Source organism: Punica granatum, chromosome 7 (genome assembly GCF_007655135.1).
Source record: "Punica granatum isolate Tunisia-2019 chromosome 7, ASM765513v2, whole genome shotgun sequence".
In the NCBI taxonomy this organism is placed as follows: domain Eukaryota; kingdom Viridiplantae; phylum Streptophyta; class Magnoliopsida; order Myrtales; family Lythraceae; genus Punica; species Punica granatum.
In genome coordinates this window covers 4536114-4555411 of record NC_045133.1, presented here as the reverse complement: position 1 = coordinate 4555411, position 19298 = coordinate 4536114, and the positions used below count along the sequence as shown (strand labels likewise).

At 35.3% G+C, this 19298-nt stretch overlaps 2 protein-coding genes across 4 annotated transcripts; one reads left to right on the top strand and one right to left on the bottom strand.

Annotated features, from left to right (window-relative positions):
* The first annotated feature begins 2124 nt into the window (after window positions 1-2124).
* Window positions 2125-3686, top strand: LOC116215022. Its single transcript, XM_031550579.1, has 3 exons — window positions 2125-2357; window positions 2526-3045; window positions 3207-3686. Coding segments are annotated over exons 1-3 (639 nt in total). The 5' UTR covers window positions 2125-2356; the 3' UTR covers window positions 3325-3686.
* Window positions 3687-6979: 3293 nt separating this feature from the next.
* On the bottom strand, window positions 6980-14102 carry LOC116213785 (putative pentatricopeptide repeat-containing protein At5g59200, chloroplastic). 3 transcript variants are annotated; one of them, XM_031548841.1, is made up of 5 exons: window positions 13841-14102; window positions 12410-12588; window positions 10657-10705; window positions 9024-9102; window positions 6980-8477 (listed from the first exon to the last, which is right to left on the bottom strand). In XM_031548841.1, exon 5 carries the CDS (start codon window positions 7681-7683, stop codon window positions 7069-7071), a length of 615 nt encoding a protein of 204 aa, XP_031404701.1. In that variant the 5' UTR covers window positions 7684-8477; window positions 9024-9102; window positions 10657-10705; window positions 12410-12588; window positions 13841-14102; the 3' UTR covers window positions 6980-7068. The 3 variants fall into 3 exon arrangements, 2 of the variants coding, with proteins under 2 accessions (XP_031404701.1, XP_031404702.1); XM_031548842.1 differs by lacking the exon at window positions 10657-10705; XR_004158127.1 differs by lacking the exon at window positions 6980-8477 and having other exon boundaries at window positions 8693-9102; window positions 10657-11296.
* Between the last annotated feature and the right edge of the window lie 5196 nt (window positions 14103-19298).

The window sequence follows — 19298 nt, the reverse complement described above, 5'->3', positions numbered from 1 at the left end:
AAATTAGAGATGTGATTATATAACTACCCCACTGCTCCTTTTTTTTTTTTTCTCTTCCTTCGACTTTCTCTCACTCTATAGATCTTACTTCTCCCTCCAAAAGGTAAGTGCACGATCGATTTTTTACCAAAAAAATTTGTAATAATTATTATAATTTATTTCAGTACTTAGAAATTTTTATTACAAAAACAGTCACCCAAATCTAATCATGGGTTGGAGAGAAATAAAATAATGAGATGTACGATTGAAGGGGTTTAGTAAATCACGTGCGTAGCGCGGAAATTCATCTACCATATATATATATATATAACAGCGGGGCCTAGGAAAGCAACGTTACTCCTTATGTGACTTTTAGTTTCACATAATTTATCTTGACGTCTCACTTTCACCAAAGAATGTGGTGGACCGTAAAATATTGCCAGTTGTTTTTTTTCTTTCTATAGCAAGCAAACTGATCGACCAGTCATTTGTAAAGAAACCTTCTCAAGAAATCTCCTCTCATGAATTCATAAGTTCTAATAATCCAACTTAGATAATTTGAGGATGGTTAAATAGGGTGCAGCTGGGACCAATTTTATTTGATGAGACTTTCCGTATCCCTCTATTTTCATCTCCTAATTGCTATAGAAAATGACCAAAGAGAGAAGACCACACTGTTGTTATTGAACTTCAAATGATATATGCGATTATTGTTTCGGTTTAAGAATCACAAACTTTTGTACCAAACTCAGTATATATACATGATTTGTTTAATGCCATACTTCTCATCTACTTATATCGGGTTGGTCTGGTTTCCTATTAGTCTGTTTGCTGCCTGTCATGTCTGACTCGGCATGTAATATATTAAGATCAAGTACCTACCTAATGGTGCATAAATGAGATGAAGTCCGCATTACAAGTCGTGCACACTGTCTTAACTTACAAGTTTAAGACTTTAAGCAATTAGTTACCACGGGACCGATAAAGTATGTAATTAGTTAATTCAACACTTTAATTTGTCGACCAATTCGTTCCTATCAATTTCCTATCGAAAGATAAATCAATGTATTGTTCATCTTAAATTCAACTGCCAGTGCCTTTCTTCTTAGATGAATGAAAATGATAGTTGCTCATTTTACCGTCCATTTTCTTTTCTTTCTTTTTCCTAATATTAATCTCAATCTTTTTCTTCTGAATTTACTCGGTCGGACCAAATGACTCTCACCTCTCAGTCAAATGAAAGTCTATATACTTATATATATATATACACACACATATTTCTTTTCTTTTTTTTTGTGAATTAGGGGCCGGAGCCCAAGTTTATTGCAAAAAGAAATCAAAACATTATAAAGGCGGGGAATGGAGGCCCCTATAATATCCCCGAATAATGAGAAATGAGGTCTAGGAGGGCAGGAACTCTACTGGACAAGGAAGAGCATATATTTCTCTGGGGCTATATGATCTCTCCGTTTTTTTTCCCCTAATATTGTGATGCACATAGTGAAAAATAAGGGAGATTTTGTAATGTGCCTTCAATACAATGGCCACACCATCTTCAAAACACGTGTAATATAATTTCAATTTTGTGTAATTTATTTTGAAATAATTCACTTCATTCATTAATAAATGACTAAAAACTCAAAGTAAATTACTACAAATTAAAGTAATTTATTTTGATTATATATGATGAAACCATTTTATAGTAATTAGATGCAGGCCTTTGCATTGGCGTGGGTTGTAAAAGAATAAATGAAATTTAGCTTATTCAACTTTTATGGAGAAATAATTTAATTATTTGAAAACTTTTTCTTTAATTTTTAGATTACTTTTAAAAATCATTGGTGATCGGCAAAGCTTTATATTTTTTCATTTAAAATATTTAATATTTAATCGAGAAACTTATTTATTATTTAATATACTAATTTATTATTATCATTATGGCCAAACAATCAAATAGTCATTCAATCATGAGGGTGCTAATAATGTAATGACCAAGCAATTGACTCTCGACTACGAACGCGAGTATTAGGAAAAAACTAATGTGAAGCCTCCTCATTGCGCTCCCCGGCTTTTATATATATTATAATTGATTGCACTTGTAGACCTTTCCCCAAAAAATAGTTCTCACATTACAACTCCGAGATGAAGCTGGGGAACTAAATCTTATGATTTACGCTCACTAAGGAGAAAGTAAGTTTCAGCAATTTTTGGAGAAAGGGAAAGACAACTATTAATGGTTTTCTTTGTCGTGACAATTCTGAATATGATCAGTCGATGAATTCTATGCCAAGTGATGACTCTCTAGTTGGGGAATCCAGACTTCACAACCCGAAGAACCACACGCGACCTTACGAGCACTGTTCCAGCCAAGCTGTTGAGTATGTTGGTTGCAAGAAAAGATGCTCATCAGTTTTTTTATTTTTTTATTTTTTTTAATGAATAGATGCTTAGCAGTTAGCTATTAGTATTAATGAACGGAGTCTTGGCTAATTTTCCATGCCTTTTTGTAATGATGTAATTGGCACCTGTTCTGCTGACATGATCAGTGCAGAGACTGTGGGAATGCAGTACTCGTCCCCTTGGGTTGGGACAGCAGCCCCAACCTTTTCGTAATCACATCGACCACGGCACAGAAAGCATCAGGAATACAGACCCTGCAAGTAAGCGGACCCCAGACCCCGCTGCCCCAAAAGTTGAGCACCCTCTTATTAACCATTGCTTCATAGGCTCTGTGAGGTCGCTGCTGTTAATGAGTTTGATAAGGATCTCGATACTCCAAGTTACCAGCAAGAAAAGGAAGGAGCTGAAGGAGATGCCCTCAAACAGCACGGACCTCTTGGCGGTCTCTGGCCCTGCCGAGAGGGGTAATAAGTTCATGTTCGAGTCCAACACAATCGAAGGTGATCTAGAGGAAGACGATGCCTGTGAAGAGGTTGTTCATGTTTACTATCGCACCTGGGGCCGTCACAGAAACGCATGTCTTAACCTCTCGGCAGTACCAGGAGATATACAAGTGTATTTAGTCTGCGGGGAGCAGAAGATAAATGCGTATTACAAGAGAGTTTGGTAAGCCCTGATCTATTTTTTTTGGGGTAGATCATTGTACTGATTCACAGCTCGAACTAAAGACAACAACGGAAATGAAATCTTAGAAGATGATATATAGACTTGAGCTGGTCCAGAAGACTAAGCCACAGACAATAAATTACATTCTAAGTTGTTTGCAGGTCTGGAACCTCTCGTTCGGATTGTGTACATAAAGAAGGTGATGTGACATGGGTTATCTTGAAGTCCCACTGGAATGATGTACAGCCTTTATCATTCGATGCCATGTCCACTGGTTAACTCGGAAATCTACTCAGGATGGTAGCTCTCAGATTACATGGGGCCACTGCTGCTGAATGTTGCTCTAGACATCCGGTGGCAACCGTTTTATAAGTCATCCATCCTCGGCAACTTTTGGGTCCTTACTTCTGAGATGCGAATGCGGGCGCTGAAAGAAGCAATAAGTGAAAGGATCAGACTGCAACCATATTTGAGTTTCGGTTCGAATTGATTATTAACAGATTCTTACCTTGTAATACAAAGATCAGATCTATCTCCCAAATGACCATTCAATAAAATCAGAGCGAATTGAGCCTTGAGTGGCTCAAATCGGTCCTCCATGTCGTGGGCCTACGCAGAAAAGTGCTTTCTTATAGACCCTAACAATAAACCGTTGAATGTATATCTATATCTATACGATACTATCTATAAAAGTATAACAAGTTCTTTAATTTTTAATATTTCAAAAATGTCTTTGAACTCTCGTGACTTTTCATCGCACCTTTTCGACTTGTGGCCTTTAGTCGCACATTTTCACTATATATAAATCGGCTCTTTCTATTTATTGTTCATTTTCTACACTTTATTGCGCTGCATCTCTCCCAATCGAGTTAGCCCTTCATTGCAGGTATGTTTATTCTATTATTATTTCATAATAAATTATAATTTCAAGATTTCGTTGCACTATATGTTCGTTTTCAATGTCTGTTGTTCTAATAGGTTCATACATTCTTTGTTTCATCATTATGAATCATGTGATTATTTTTAAAATTTTCTATTTTCTCAATTTTTGTTCCAAAAAATGCCAGTATCATTCGTAAATTTCTACATTTCTCATCATATCTTTTACTTTCATAGTTTTAGCATGCTTTGTTAATATTACTTTTTCTCACACACTTTCAACTCTCTTGTAACATCCCGAAAATTTTCTTCAATATTTATATATTTACAGATTTCATCTATTATTTATTAAGTTGAAAATTTTACATGCATGTACACATGTATATGTGTGAGCCATTTAATTTGATTTTGTCACATCCTCATACATTCTTATTATTATCAATTTTAATGCAATTAAATAATTTATTAATGTATATTTATTTGCAAGATAAGTTTTAAGTTGGCTTTCCATGTGTTAGTTTCTCTTCAACCATCCCTTTCCACGCTACTGCTCAATTTTCATCAATTTCCACCGCCATTCTCTTCTTCAATATAAATTTGCTGCTTGTTCAATTCTTGACCACTTCATTCAATTTCAAGTTTAGGGGTTTGAGAGAAAAGCTGAGAGCAACATGAGAGAAATTTTTAGAAAAATAGTGAACAATCGGTTTCGATATTTTGATGTTCGGGATACTTGTCAAGGTGAGTAACCTATTTTTAAACTAGTATTTTTATAGTGATTATAATGGGTTTATTAAAACTACATTTTCATAGTCATGTCAGTGTCACAGATCATTCATGTATTTTTATATTAGAAATGAAAAGTGAGGTATTGAGTTGTGTAAATGAGATTAATGGGAGTCGGTGAGTCCTGTGGCGCCTTGAGTCAGTCGTAAGCCGAGCAGTAGGAAAGGGCTGCCTAGAGCAGAGAGGCAGGCAGTGTGGAGCCGCCACTAGGGTCGGGTGCTGGGAAGGGGCACGGGGACGATCTGAGTTCTGGAGGTCTCGATGATATTTTTATGATATTACTGAATCAATGCTATGATCCGGCTAGTTTATGATGTGGTTATTTACTGGGCGTCAAACTCACCCCCCAAAATATACTCTCAGTTGTTTTATATGTTAAAAATTGAGGTAGATCGTGGCATTTTATCAGGATTTTTACTCGTCCGAACGAATTTGTAATTTTATGAGTATTCCTAATTTGTATGAAAATTCATATATATTTATCTATTTTATCGTGTAAATTGTTCGGATTTTACATCTCTATTCGTATTTCATTCTCAACATTCGCTGCCTCGCACGTTCTATCATATATTGCCTGTCGAGTTAAACTTTGTACATTTTTTCTAAAGTCCAACCCTTTCCGAAATGTTTCTCCAACTATTTTTTCCTTTTTCCCCTTGGTAAATTAATAATATTACTATTGTACCATTTACTTAAATAATACGAATGCTACTAAACATTACCTCTTTTCAATGACATGGCATCTTTTCATTCGTTCTAATAGAAAAACTAACTTTTACGTATTATTTCTCATGATCGTTCGACTTCAAGGTACCATTTCATACTTCTTTACTATAAAAATTACCAAGCATGTTCTTTCCCATAATTATTCACTCTGACGAACAAATCAAATATGAAATAACTTCTCCATTTAACGCTTACGGTTCCTCTCTCTTGTTCCCTATTTATATTTGCATCGATGGATTTTCAAAATTTATATTAAGAATTTTTCAAAATTATTTTATAAATGGATATCTTCTGATGAGTTATCGACATATATCTTGAGATTAAAAATTTTATATTTTTTGAGAATTTTTCAAATTTTATATTAATTTATTTAAAAATTTATTTAAGACATTATGTCATTGGTAATTTATTTTCAGAGTCTCAATCAAATTTTTTGTGGGATTCTATGGACACAAAAGTACGCAATTGAGAGAATAAAAAAGAAAGATAGAGAAGAAGAGTTTTAAAGAAAAAAAAATCATAATATTAATTTCTTTTTTATTTAATTTTGCTTTCTATTATTTCAGGTTTCTTCTTCTCTCTCTATTCTTATTCTGTTCCTTTTCTTCTGTCCATAGAGATCATTAATAATTTTATCCATTGCCACTGTAGTGCCTGCCACCACTACTTGCTAACAATGTTGCACAAGCTTAAAGTCCTCATATTGTCAGTATCCTCTTTCATGAGCTCTAGGTACATTTTCATTCTTACTCCTCAAGGATACGTGTGTAAAAAAGGGAGAGATAAATTGCTTCAAATGTAAATCCAATATTGATTATGAAGACAATTTATCAGTTTGCAATTGAAATTAAATTTATTCTTGTGCCTTAGGTGAGATCTAAAGTGTATTATTATTATTATTTATTTCTTAAGTAAAAATTATGATATATAATATGAATAACTAAAATAAATTTATATATACATAAAATCGGGTTTGATCAACTTCCTTCCAATTTTCTTTCTTTAAAACTTAAACTCAACCCTTAAGGTCTTAATTTTTCGATCGATTTGGGTTGGAGTTTTTTGAGTTTTTTGATTTATGGGTCTCATTGCAAGACTATTCATGAAAATAATATTCTTATTAATTATTTTGTAAACTTTTATTAAAAATTTAAATTCATTTCTCTATTTTTTCTTTAGGATATTTTATTGAAATGAAAGATCAAGTTAGGAAAATATATCAACTGAATTTTTTTTTAAATTGAATCATTTTTAAATTGCATTAATTTCATTTTTTAAAAACATTTACAATTTTTTTAATCATACTTATCAAATTTTTATTATTCATACACTAGTCTATGCACCAATGCGACGAGTAGTGTGAAAAAAACGTAGTTTAAAATGCTGCCTCTATATTTTCATCATTATATACCATGTGTAATTCTACATAGTTTTGTTATTAAAAAAATTGTGACGAAAATTGAAAAAGATAATTTTTTTAGTGAAAGAAAAGAAAATTAACTTATGTTGAGATAGAGATGGAATGGACTTAAAGAGAAATAAGTAAAAAGTAAAGTGGAAGATGACCACGTGTGAATTGATGAAAGAGCAAGATAAGATACATTAGTTTAAAATTTGAGCGAGATGACCACTCTACTTCATCTTTGCTCGGATTAACGCAGCTTCGTCCCATCTCCCAAAAGAAGCATAGAGGTTAATCAGAGCACCACCTACGAACCGATTGAGATCAACCCCAAACTTCCCCAAGTAGGAATGTACCCATCTCCCGATCTCCATTGCTCCCTGCAGAGAACAAGCAGACAGTACGCAAACTATTGTCACTTCGTTCGGGTTCACGTTCTCCCTCTGCATCTCCCTGAACACCTCCAATGCCCTGCACATCTCCCCATTCCGGACTAGCCCATCAATCATAGCCGTCCAACAAACCGTGTCCTTCTTCCCAACCCCGCTGAAGAGAGCACACGCCTCCGCAACTAGCCCATGATCAAAGTAACATGACATCATGGCCGTCCTTACAATAGCATCTTGTTCGGGCATATCATCAAACACCTTCCACGCGTCCTGAAACTCCCCACACTTCCCATAGACTTCCATGAGATTAATCCTGACGACACGGCTCCGGCTAATCCAGAGTTTCACAACTCGCCCATGGACCTCCCTCTGTTCCCTCAATGCCAATCCGAGCCCGCAGGCTTTCAGGACGGAAGCAGTCACATAACTATCAGGATGTACCAATTCACCAACCATCTCATAGTACAAGCGAATAGCTTCTGCAACCGATCCCGACAAGACGTACCCCGTTGATCAGAGCGGTGAAATGAAACACGTTCGGAGCTTCCAACTTCGCGAAGACCTTGCCAGCATAGTTGATGGAGTCTGCGCCGGAACAAGCCCGGATTAGCTCGAAGGCAACAACGGGATCCTGCTCCACTCCTTTTTTAACGACCTCGGCATGTGCTTGATGAATCTGGGCAATGTTCTTGCTTATCTTCAAGAAAGAGAGGACCTCTCTTCAACTTAAAGGGCTCTTCTCGAGCTTATTGTCCGAACATTCGGGCCGATACGGCGGCCCGGTGGTGGTGACAGGCAACATGGAACTACTCACGATAATTTTGGCGCCAAAATTCATGGTTTCAGACCGCTGGGAGAGCAGATGCACTTGTTAACAGATGAACAACCGTCAAGTTATTGCTTAATGGTCCATCTCGACCGTATCAGTCCAATGTTTTATTTATCCCGATCAACAATAATAAAGATGCTTCATGAGATTGCCTGTCAATGTCGAGAAGTTTTTGCATATTGATGCATCCATCCGAATCATGATAGCAATTCCATCGTGTATGGCACTGCACTTAGTAATTGCATCGCGTCGACTGATTCTTGAGGCAGTGCATATTGAAACAAGAATGGGATTAATTCGGGGTTCTCTATTTTACTGTCTAATTTCTTTGACGAGAGAGCTACACAACATATGCATCCTGATCAGAGTTGGAATGGACTGCAATCCGCAACATGGTTGTCCCGTTTCTGATTCAAATATTCTGTAAAGAGTGCAACAGTCGGGTTTTATGAACAATATCGATCTCAGACATCATGCAAAAAAAAAGGAGCACCATGCTAACATCCAAAGACGACGACCTGTTGGATAAGTTGTGAAGATATTAAGAATCCAATATGTTCACAATGTACACTTATCCAAGAGAGCTCAACCGAGGAAAGGAATCCCAAATAACTGGGAAAAAAAAATACATATATCAAAATTGAAGGATTGATCTATAAGAACAATTGGGCGGACAATCATTCGAAGTTCGAAAAAGGAAAACAATACCGCAGTAACCATTTCCAAAATACAAATCCTAGCAGCCTAGCCTTTTCCCAGGCAACATTTAAATGCTGCAAAGATTCAAATTGACGGAAGTTCAAACATTTAAATCCTAGATTGCGGAAGTCTAAATATTATAACTTATGAAAGTCTAAAAGATTGAAACTGACGGAAGTTCAATGGTCCTAACTCACGAAAGTCCAAATAACTCCCAGTCAACTGGTAGTCTATCTCTAAACTTAGTGTTTTGAAACAGTTGTGTTACCGGAAAAGGTCGAATTGCTTCATTCAGTAGCAGAAACACTACGATTTCTCCTTTCCAGCTGCAAAGCCACAACTCAGACCTGAAGATAAGCACAACTTTTCCGTCAGAGAAGACATTAAGAAACGGATCATCAAAAACCACGCGAAAGGGGACCTGTGTCGCCTGGGAAATTTTTGTACACCTTTAAATAATCATTAGAATTCTATGCCTAGTTGAGTGATGCATTGAAATGAATAAGTTCGATCAGTCACTTATTAGGGTTTATGCATGTCTCTTCAATAAGTTACAATAAAGTACAAAGGATTTACACCAGTACTGTTGAGCTCAACTCACTTCCTAAAGATGATCAATCAAAGAGTTTGATCTTAAACCTGAGTATGTAGTCCCAGCTTTAGTTGCCAGATTGAGTTAATTGACAAACTATTCCAAGAGAGAAGACTTTTCATATTAGAAAAGATGAATATTCTTTACAGCATCTCTGTAGAATGAGATATTGTCCATTAGATGAGCTCACAAACTTTGGTCACTCACAAGTCACAATTGCCTAGTCCTAGGGCATGGGATCAAGTCCCATCATCATTTTGGGGATTACAAGGATATATGCACAAGAAAAAAATACTTTTCATGTGGTGATGAAATTATACCTTTTCATGAAATGTGTAGGAGACGATTTAATCAAAAATTTACTTGGGGGAAGCAAGGGATCAGAGAGAGAAGAGAGGATCCCAAGATAGATTTAGGGGTCACTCAAGTAAGAAGCCCCCTTATTTCATCTAGTAGGCAATATAAAATTCTTTTAAGTTATTATTTATCACTTAATAAATGTGTTGGATGCTTACCCCACACTACCATCCTGCCCATTTCTCATTTCTAAGTTTGTATTTGTTGACACAAAATAGATTAGTGCTAAAAATTATATTGAAATATGTTAAGCAGAAATGAATACGAGGAAGATCTGGAGAAACAAGATAGAAAGAGATATAATAAGCTAATTAATTAAAAAAATAACAGTAATTATGTAATGAAAAATTTTATTGAAAATTTGAAACGACATGATTTAGTAATTGATTTTTGACATATCAATGAAATCAAACCATTCTAATTATCTCCTTTCTCTCTCTCCCCTCTCTTTCTCCCATTCTTTTTTCTTTTTTTATAATAGACTGATAACAATCCCAAGCACTCAGTAAGCTTTATCAAACAAGCAGTAACTTTCAAGTATCAAGTCGATATCAAAATTGCCTTTACATCATCCATCAATTTAACGAAAACATTACGTACCACATTTATAACAAGGGAATAGATTCCTTAAACAAAAGCAAAATGGAAATCTAGTTTTTCTAGTTCTACAGTCAAGAGGGCCTAATAAGATAACTGAAAAGAAAAGGCTGGTAGATAAAACTCAGTTACATACCGGACCTAATTACTTCATCCTCTATTTCTAATATTCAACTCGCGTAGGACTTCCATAATTAAAAATAAATAAACAAACCAAGAAAATAGATCACATAGGACAATCATCTTACGAGTTACATAATATAACCATTTCTTGAAATATGCATAAAAGTCTCATTCTTGAAAGACCGGCATTGATAGAATTGCAATTGGATATATCAAATTAAAAACCATGCACCTCGTTTTTCTTCTCTTCACTTCAAATTTGGTGCTCCCCTCCCTTCATCCTAAGAGACACTCAGTCCACAACAAGGGAACAAGTATCATGATCATTCATTCTACATTATTTAATATAAATATCCGATTTCGTAGATATCAATACACTGCTTTTATTTGCTGCCACAAAAGAAATCTAATGTACGTACGTAAGGTGAATATGAGCAAGAAGAGTCCTTGCGAAGTTGTTTTTGAAACCAGCAGACTAGATAAGATCCTTCTATGCTCACATTAAGTGTGATGTTACCATGTGAAATATGACACCGATTTATTTCCACATATCTTGCATTTTTATTGAAGTGTGGTTCATGATAAGACTAAGATAAGAGGATCCTCTATGATCACTTTAAGTAACCACTTCTATGGTTTAATGGCCACTGAGTCAACTAAAAGTGAGCAGGAGCCACCATGTCCAGCGATCTTAACCCTTGATCACTTCAGTGATGCCAGTTTAATTGAATATAGCATTTCCTTGATGTTCTTGCTGAAGAAACTTACAAAGGGAAGATCATCCAATCTTAAAAGGTGAAAGAAAGAGTAAGTAGAGGAACAAAAACACCTCAAAGGCTCGTAGTATGTCAGTCTGGGTCAAAGCAAAGTGCCTGTATTGAAGATAACGTCAAATTGTGAGTTAATTTTTTAAGACAATCTGAAACTTTCTAATAACGAAAAACAACAGTTGTCAACAAGAAAACAGTTGTATACAATATTTAACTCAATTTCAATATGGTTAGAGATAGACGTAATCGATTCAATACCATGAACTAAAAATGCACCTGTCGAAGATATCTTTCTTGTCATGTGATGAAAAGTCAAGGAGGGTAATCGCACCGAGAACAATTATCATGAACCGGAATAAATTTATTTTTATTCTTTCCTTGTATATGCAACACAAAAAGGTACATGATACATAAAACGCTCAAATGAATGTTCCAAGTAGATAAAGGTACTTAGATGAATTGCAAAATAGTATAGCTTTCATGTTAACCCAAGAAGTAGAAGAAAAAGGCCCCTTATTACTCTAATTTATAAATAGTGGATGTTCGCTTTTTTCTGACCTGGTGTGTCGGGTGCAATTGAGAATCTAGCATAGTTGTACTGTATAAGAGATAGGTGGAATTTAGTGAAACATGATTCCCCTCCACATCTTTCGAAACTCCATGGAGAGATAGAGGAACAAAGAAGATATTGAAATGGATTAGGTTTGTAAACCTATAGCGTAGTGAATGCTATAGTAAGGGGATATGCTCGTGTTAATACGCAAAGGACTCTATAGATTTTCCTATTGGTTGTTCTTTTGGCTTTTAATAATATTATTTTGCAAACGTATTCTCCACACATGCTTGGTTCTTTCTGTGATGCTATTTACCTCTTTTACTGTAGAGAAGAAAAAGGAAAAAGGAGACTAATTGGTTCCTTCTCTGATGTGATAAAGATAACCCAAATGTAATTAACATGATTCCCCTCAACATATCTTGAACACATGTGGGGAGAGAGGAACAATTGTCGAGCTCTGAAGATGGCTCGAACCGCTGAAAGCTTCATTCATAATGAAAATGGTCCTTTTAATTATGAAAATATTGAAATAAATAAAGTCCGTAAACTTATAGCACAGTGAGTGCTATAGTACAAATGGAAGTGCATATATAATCAGATACAATAAACTAAAGTGCATGATCTTAGGAGTTCCAATTGGAAATTATAAAATTAATCACCTGATGAGATGAAATGATACTGGAGAGCTAGTGGATCTTGCCTCAGAAGGCACATCGTATGACAACGAAAGAGAGCACGCTGGTAAACAGCCATGTCTCCTAGCATGGATGCCGACTAGCGTGCTCTCTCTCGCTGTCAGATTACGACACTCCAAAGCGTTAGTAACAGTCTGCACACCCTGGAAGAAAGAACAAATTCACAAAGGTTATTTAAGAGACATTGATACATAAATGTAAACCTCTTGATCAGGTAAAGCTTTTAATGAAGGTTATGAAATCTCGATTCACAATATACAGTTGCTATGGCAGCTGGAAGTCCTTCTGCCTTGCAAGCATAAATGTTACATCTCATAACTAAAAGGTTTCATCTTATTGATGAGCTAACTATGAGAACGACTCAAACAAAGAAACGAAAAGCACAAAAAGAGAAACTTCATAATTCGAGGGACAATAATACATGACTCTAATGACCACATGCAATTAAACAAACTATTGCAAAAGATCGATGTAGTTCAAGACTCAAGTTGTCAATCACCAAGGCACACCAGTCTACTGATCAATATTGCAATCTAAAATGTAAAAAATACATATCAATCGAACACTTTTATTTGCATTTACTCTCCAGCAAAAGATAAAAAGAAAAGAAAAGAAATTCACATCTATCCATGATCTGTTATAGATGTTAGACTGGACAACCTCAGCTGAGACCAGTTTCCAATTGAAAATTACACACCCCACATAACATAAACCAAATAACAAAGCTCATGCATGCTAACGAGTAAACTGCAAATTTGCCCAAGACTTAATTTAACAGAAGTGTAGGAAAGACACACACCTTACAGACACATACAGCACTTCATTTTGTTCAAAATTGAAGAAGAAGAAGAAGAAGAAAGATTTCTACTACTGAGTTCAATCAACCCCCATGAAGATTCTAGAACAAGAACGGGAAATCAAGATGCAACCTTTAGGAGAGACAAATGAAACGAAGATTCTAGAGCAAGAGAACAGCCAAAAATGGAACAAATCCAGAATCAAATGAGCTCGCAAATCAAGAGGATAAGCATGAGGAGCTTCAAGGAGGCAAGGGCTTTTGAGGAGTGCAAAGGGCCTCCTTTTGACCAATCCAGCCAAACCCAGCAAACCCTAGCTAGCAAAGAATTCGCTATCAAGCTACACAGCTAGGTTCCCTTTATCAACCCATTTATCAGCCCAATGATTTATGCATTGCAATGAACCCCTTTGAGAAGAAGAATCAGAAACCGAGCTCCCTTTTGCATGAAATCACATTAAAAATATATATATATATATATATCAAAACTTGAAACATCCATCAGACACTTGCAAGAGCCGACAAGAAAGCAAATCCAAAGACAAACCAAAAACAGGATTGCTTGAAACCAGCAAAAGGGTATCGGAAAAAGGATCAACCTTGAGCTCGGAAAACAAGATTGTGGACCTTCTTCTTCTTCATCCATTCAAGAACACAGAAGCTCACCAAGTTCTACTTATAATCACCATTCCTTCCTTCCTCCGTTCCCTTTTTCCTCTTTCTGTTTATGAGGTGGGACATAAAGGAAGGAAAGGGGAAAGGGAAGGGGAAGGATGCTTGGGATGAGAATGAGATGAGCTTCCATCGCTATTGGTGGCTGGTTGGACTTGGAGGGGAGATGGATGGGAGGACCAGTGGTGATGATCACTGTCGATTGTGATGATTCTTATAATCAAATCATCATTAATTAGTATTTCTTGGACGGCCGTGATCGTGCCACGTGGCTGGAGTCCCGATCGAGGGACGAAAGTGCCCCGACCAGGTCTATCTAGGACCCGTCGCATTCCTTTTGTATGTACTAACACAAACAACGATTGATGGTGCTGGGTGAGGATTGCAGCGCGCGGGAGGCACGACCTAATGGATTATTTTCTTTCTAATTTTTCTCTTTTGCTTTTTTTTTTTGGGTTCTATCATTAAGGTAAAAGATAGATTCGGATCTTCTTTTTCAAGGATGAAATCTAATGTCTCGTTAATATGATGGTCCCTTCTGCAAGCTGGACACAGTCGTAATTGGGTACTCTTTTATGATTCATATCTGTCTATATCATATACTACGACATCACGATTATCATATTGTGTGGTGGACAAATAGACTTGCAAGATAATACTTACATATATAATTTCGCATGAAAGGATTGAAATGATTTGAGGTATCATAGTTTTCTTCGTTTTCTCGTAAAAGAATGGCTCACTCAAATATTAGACAAGAGCGTTTGTTAACGTTCAGTGTGGCAATCACTGTAGTTGTCATGTTAACATTCAATGTTTCAATCACTACATATGTACCATGGCTTATCTTAGGAGGTGATAGTTCGAGTAGATATTGTCCTGCTGAATTGGTTGAGGTTTGTCAAGTACACGATGGTGTCGCGTGGGTCCACTACCATCGCAGTGGCCCCTCACACCTGCAAAAGCTGACTGGATTCGCTAGTGATAGTTAATCGTATCACCACCTAGTATTTGTTATCTCGAATTTCTTCTCAATAACTGATCATCGTGGATCACTTTCTGCAGTAATATCGGCACTATTCCAGCCAAAAGGGAGAAGAAGAATATTAGGTTGCAGCAATGATGCTGCATCTGACACATTATGTTAGTGAAGTTCACGAAAGCGTAGCACTCTTCACCTGCAAGTGAGCGGACCCCAGACCCCGCTGCCCCAAAGGTTGAGCACCCTCTTATTAACCGTTGCTTCATAGGCTCTGTGATGTCGCTGCTGTTCATGAGTTTGATAAGGATCCTGATGCCCCAAGCCACCAGCAAGAAGAGGAAGGAGATGACCTCGAACGGCATGGACCTCTTGGCGGTCTCTGGCCCTGCCGAGCAGGGTGATAAGTTCCTGTTGGAGTCCAACCCGATCGAATTGAGGCTTGAGTGGCTCAAATCGGTCCTCCGTGTAGGGGGCCTACGGAGAAAGGCGCTTTCTTTAGACCGTAGCATTAAACCGTTGAATGCATATCTATATCTATAATGTACTATCTATAAAAGTATGATAAGTTTATTTAATTTTTAATATTTCAAAAACACTCTTATACTTTCGTGACTTTTTATCGCACCTTTTCGACTTGTGACTTTATGTCGCACATTTTCACTATATATATAAACTAGCTCTTTCTATTCATTGTTAATTTTCAACGGTTTATTGCATGCATCTCTTCCAACCGAGTTAACCATTCATCACTAATATGTTTGTTCTATTATTATTTCATAATAATTTATAGTTTCAAGATTTCGTTGCACCATATATTCATTTTTAACGTCTGTTGTCCTAACATGTTAATACATTTTTTGTCTCATCACTATGAATCACGTGATTGTTTTCTAAATTTTCTATTTTCTCAATTTTTATTCCAAAAAATACTCGTATCCTTCATAAATTTATACATTTCTCTTTATGCCTTTTACTCCCACACTTTTAGTGTGTTTTGTTAGTATGACTTTTTTTGACACACTTTTAACTCTCTATTCATCTCTCACTCTCAACATTCGTTGTCTCGAATGTGATGGTGGGAGTCCAGTAGCCAAAAGTAGGGGTGATCGGTTCCGGATACCCTGTATTTTTTATAATACCCGGATCCTACCCTGTAAGGGACAGGTTCCAAGATTTTGGAACCGGACCCTACCCTGTTAAATCATGGAATCAGAACCTACCCGGAACCTGTATTATACCACAGGTTCCGGGTACCCTGTCGGAACCTGTAAATTTTTTCTTCTCGCTAAATAAAATCGAAAATATCACATACATAATCAGTAATTACGCCAAATAGAATATCAATAAAATTTAGATTAATCAACAACAATGAAATAATAATATGTCTCATTAATTCATCGACAAAATTGAACATCCATAATACGATATCACAAAACAAAGTGCCTATGTTCTGATTCATTAGAGGAGATAGTAACTTTACTCTTTCCTCTTTTTTTTTAATAAATAACCGGTTCCGAGTACCTTGTAGGAAGGAACCGGAACTGGAATCGATTTTCACAGGTTCCTAATTTTAATACCTGGAACCTACCCTATTTTCAATACGAGCTACTCGGACCCTACCCGTTAGGATAGGTTTCAACCGGTTCCGGGTATACCCGGTACCCATGCACACCCCTAGCCAAAAGCATCACTAGCTTACGCTTTGACCCGAGTAGCATGGGGCACGTGGAATCTTGTGTGATATTGCCTGCCGAGTTAAACTTTGTACATTTCTTCCATAGTACAACTCTTGCCAAAGTGTTTCTCCAACTTTTTTTTTCCTTTTTGCCCTTAGTAAATTAATAATATTACTATTTTACCATTTACTCAAATAATATGAATGCTACTAAACATCGCATCTTTTCAATAGCATGGCATCATTTTATTCGTTCTAATAGAAAAACTAATTTTTACATATTCTTTCTCAAGACTGTTCAATTTCAAGGTACATTTTCATATTTCTTCACTATAAAAAGTACCTAACATGTTTCTTCTCATAATTATTCACTCCGACAAACGCATAAAAAATAACTTCTTCTTTCAACGCTCACGGTTCATCTCTTCCCTTTCTTATTTACATTTGTATATTTTCTATTTTCTCTTTTGGTTTATAATTACTTCTCATTTTAATTATTCTTATTCTTTGACTTTGGTAATCATTGGAAAAAAAATTCCTGTATTTTTTTTACCATAATCCTTTTATTTATTTCAAGTTTCAAAAACCAAATTATACCTATTCTTTCTCATGACCTTTCGATTTCAATGCACATTTTCATACTTTTTCACTATAAAAATTACATAGCATATTCTTTTTCATAATTTTTCACTTTGACGGAAGTATCAAATATGAAATAACTTCTTTATTCAATGCTTACGGTTCTTCTCTCGTGTTTCCTATTTGCATTTGCATCGATGGATTTTCAAAATTTATATTAAGAATCTTTTAAAATTATGTCATAGATGGATATTTTCTAATGAGCTACTGACATATATCTTGTGATTAAAATATATATATTTTTTGAAGAATTTTTCAATATTTATATTATTTTATTTAAAAATTTTATTTAAGACATTATGTCATCAATAATTTGTTTTCGAAGTCCTAATCAAACTTTTTATCATATTCTATGGACACAAAAGTACGCAGTTGGGAGAATAAAAAAGAAAGAAAGAGAAGAAGAGTTTTAGAGGAAAGAGATACCATATAATTATTTTTTTTTATAATTTTGTTTTCTCTTATGTCAGATTTCTTCTTCTCTCTCTATTCTTATTCTCTTCGTTTTCTTTTGTCCACGGACATTAGCTACCTTTTATCCATTGCCACTATAGTGCCTGCCATAGGGATAGCAATATGCGTCGTGTCGTGTGTGTTTAAACAGGCCGTGTCTAAACGGGTTCGTGTCAAAAAGTTCTAAACCCAAACACGACACATTTAATAAACGTGTCAAGATTTTCAAACACGAACACGATACGTTTAATTATGGGTTGACACGGATACGACACGTCCAACCCGTTTAACTAAGTGTGTCTAAATGCGTATGAATACTTACCTACACTATATAACACTATTACCTTTAGGTACATATTACACCTACATGATATGACACTATTAACTTTAATTACATGTTAATACACGACTGACACGATAAAAGTACCATAAATGGATGATTTATATGAATAAATTTAGATTATTTTAGTGTACTTTCTTCGATAAATTGATACAATATATGAAATAAATTTATTAATGTAATAACACATAATATAAACGAGTCTAACCGTGTCTAAACGGGTTACAAGTGTTGAACTCGTTTAAACATGTTTATTTATCATGTATAAACGGGTTTGGCAGGTTTAAACACAAAACACATTTAGCCTTAACCCAAACTTGCTTAACTCTGTGTCGTATCCATGTCATGTTATCGTGTCGTGTCAAATATTGTCAGCCTAGCCTGCCATCATCACTTACTAATAATGTTACACGAGCTTAAAGTTCTCATGTTGTCAATGTCCTCCTTCATGAGCTCTACGTTCGTTTTCGTTCTTGCTCCTCAAAGATACGTGTGTAAAAAGAGAGAGATAAGTTGCTTCAAATGTAACTCTAATATCGATTATCAATACAATTTATCAGTTTGTAACTGAAATTAGATTTACTCTTGTGTCTCAGGTGAAATCTAAAGTGTATTATTTTTTTATTTTATTTTTGAAGTACAAATTATGATGTATAATATGAATTACTAAAATAAATTTATATATACATAAAATCAGGTTCGATCAACTTTCTTCCAATTTTCTTTATTTAAAACTTAAACCCAAACCTTAAAGTCTTAAATTTTATGAATTTTTGGATCAATTTGGGTCGAATTTTTGAATTTTTTATTTATGGGTGTCATTGCAAGACTATTTGTAAAACTAATATTTCTATTAATTATTTTGTAAACTTTTATTACAAATTTAAATTCATTTCTCTATTTTTTCTTTAGGATGTTCGATTGAAATGAAAAACCACGTCAGGAAAATATATCAACTGGAAAAAAAATTATTGAAAAAAAATATTTGTAAAATGCATTAATTTTATTTAAAAAACATTTCAAATATTTTTAATCATACTTATTAATTTTTTTATTATTCATACACAAGATTCTGCACCAGCGCTACGAGTAGTGTGAAAATAAACATAGTTTAAAATGTAGTGAAAGAAAAGAAAATTAACTTAGGTTTAGATAGAGATGGAGTGAGTATAAAGAGAAATAAGTAAAAAGTAGAGTGGAAGATGATCACGTGTGAATTGATGGAGGAGCGAAATAAGATACACGAGTTTAAAATTTGAGCAATTTTATAGTTTTATTTGTATATTCAGTTTTACT

Bases quoted from the DNA above. Each gene is read 5' to 3' on its own strand.
- LOC116215022 (XM_031550579.1), top strand. The intron at 3,046-3,206 runs GTAAGCCCTGAT...AGTTGTTTGCAG, and splicing joins GCGTATTACAAGAGAGTTTG to GTCTGGAACCTCTCGTTCGG.
- LOC116213785 (XM_031548841.1), bottom strand. From the start codon at position 7,683: ATGGTTGGTGAATTGGTACATCCTGATAGTTATGTGACTGCTTCCGTC.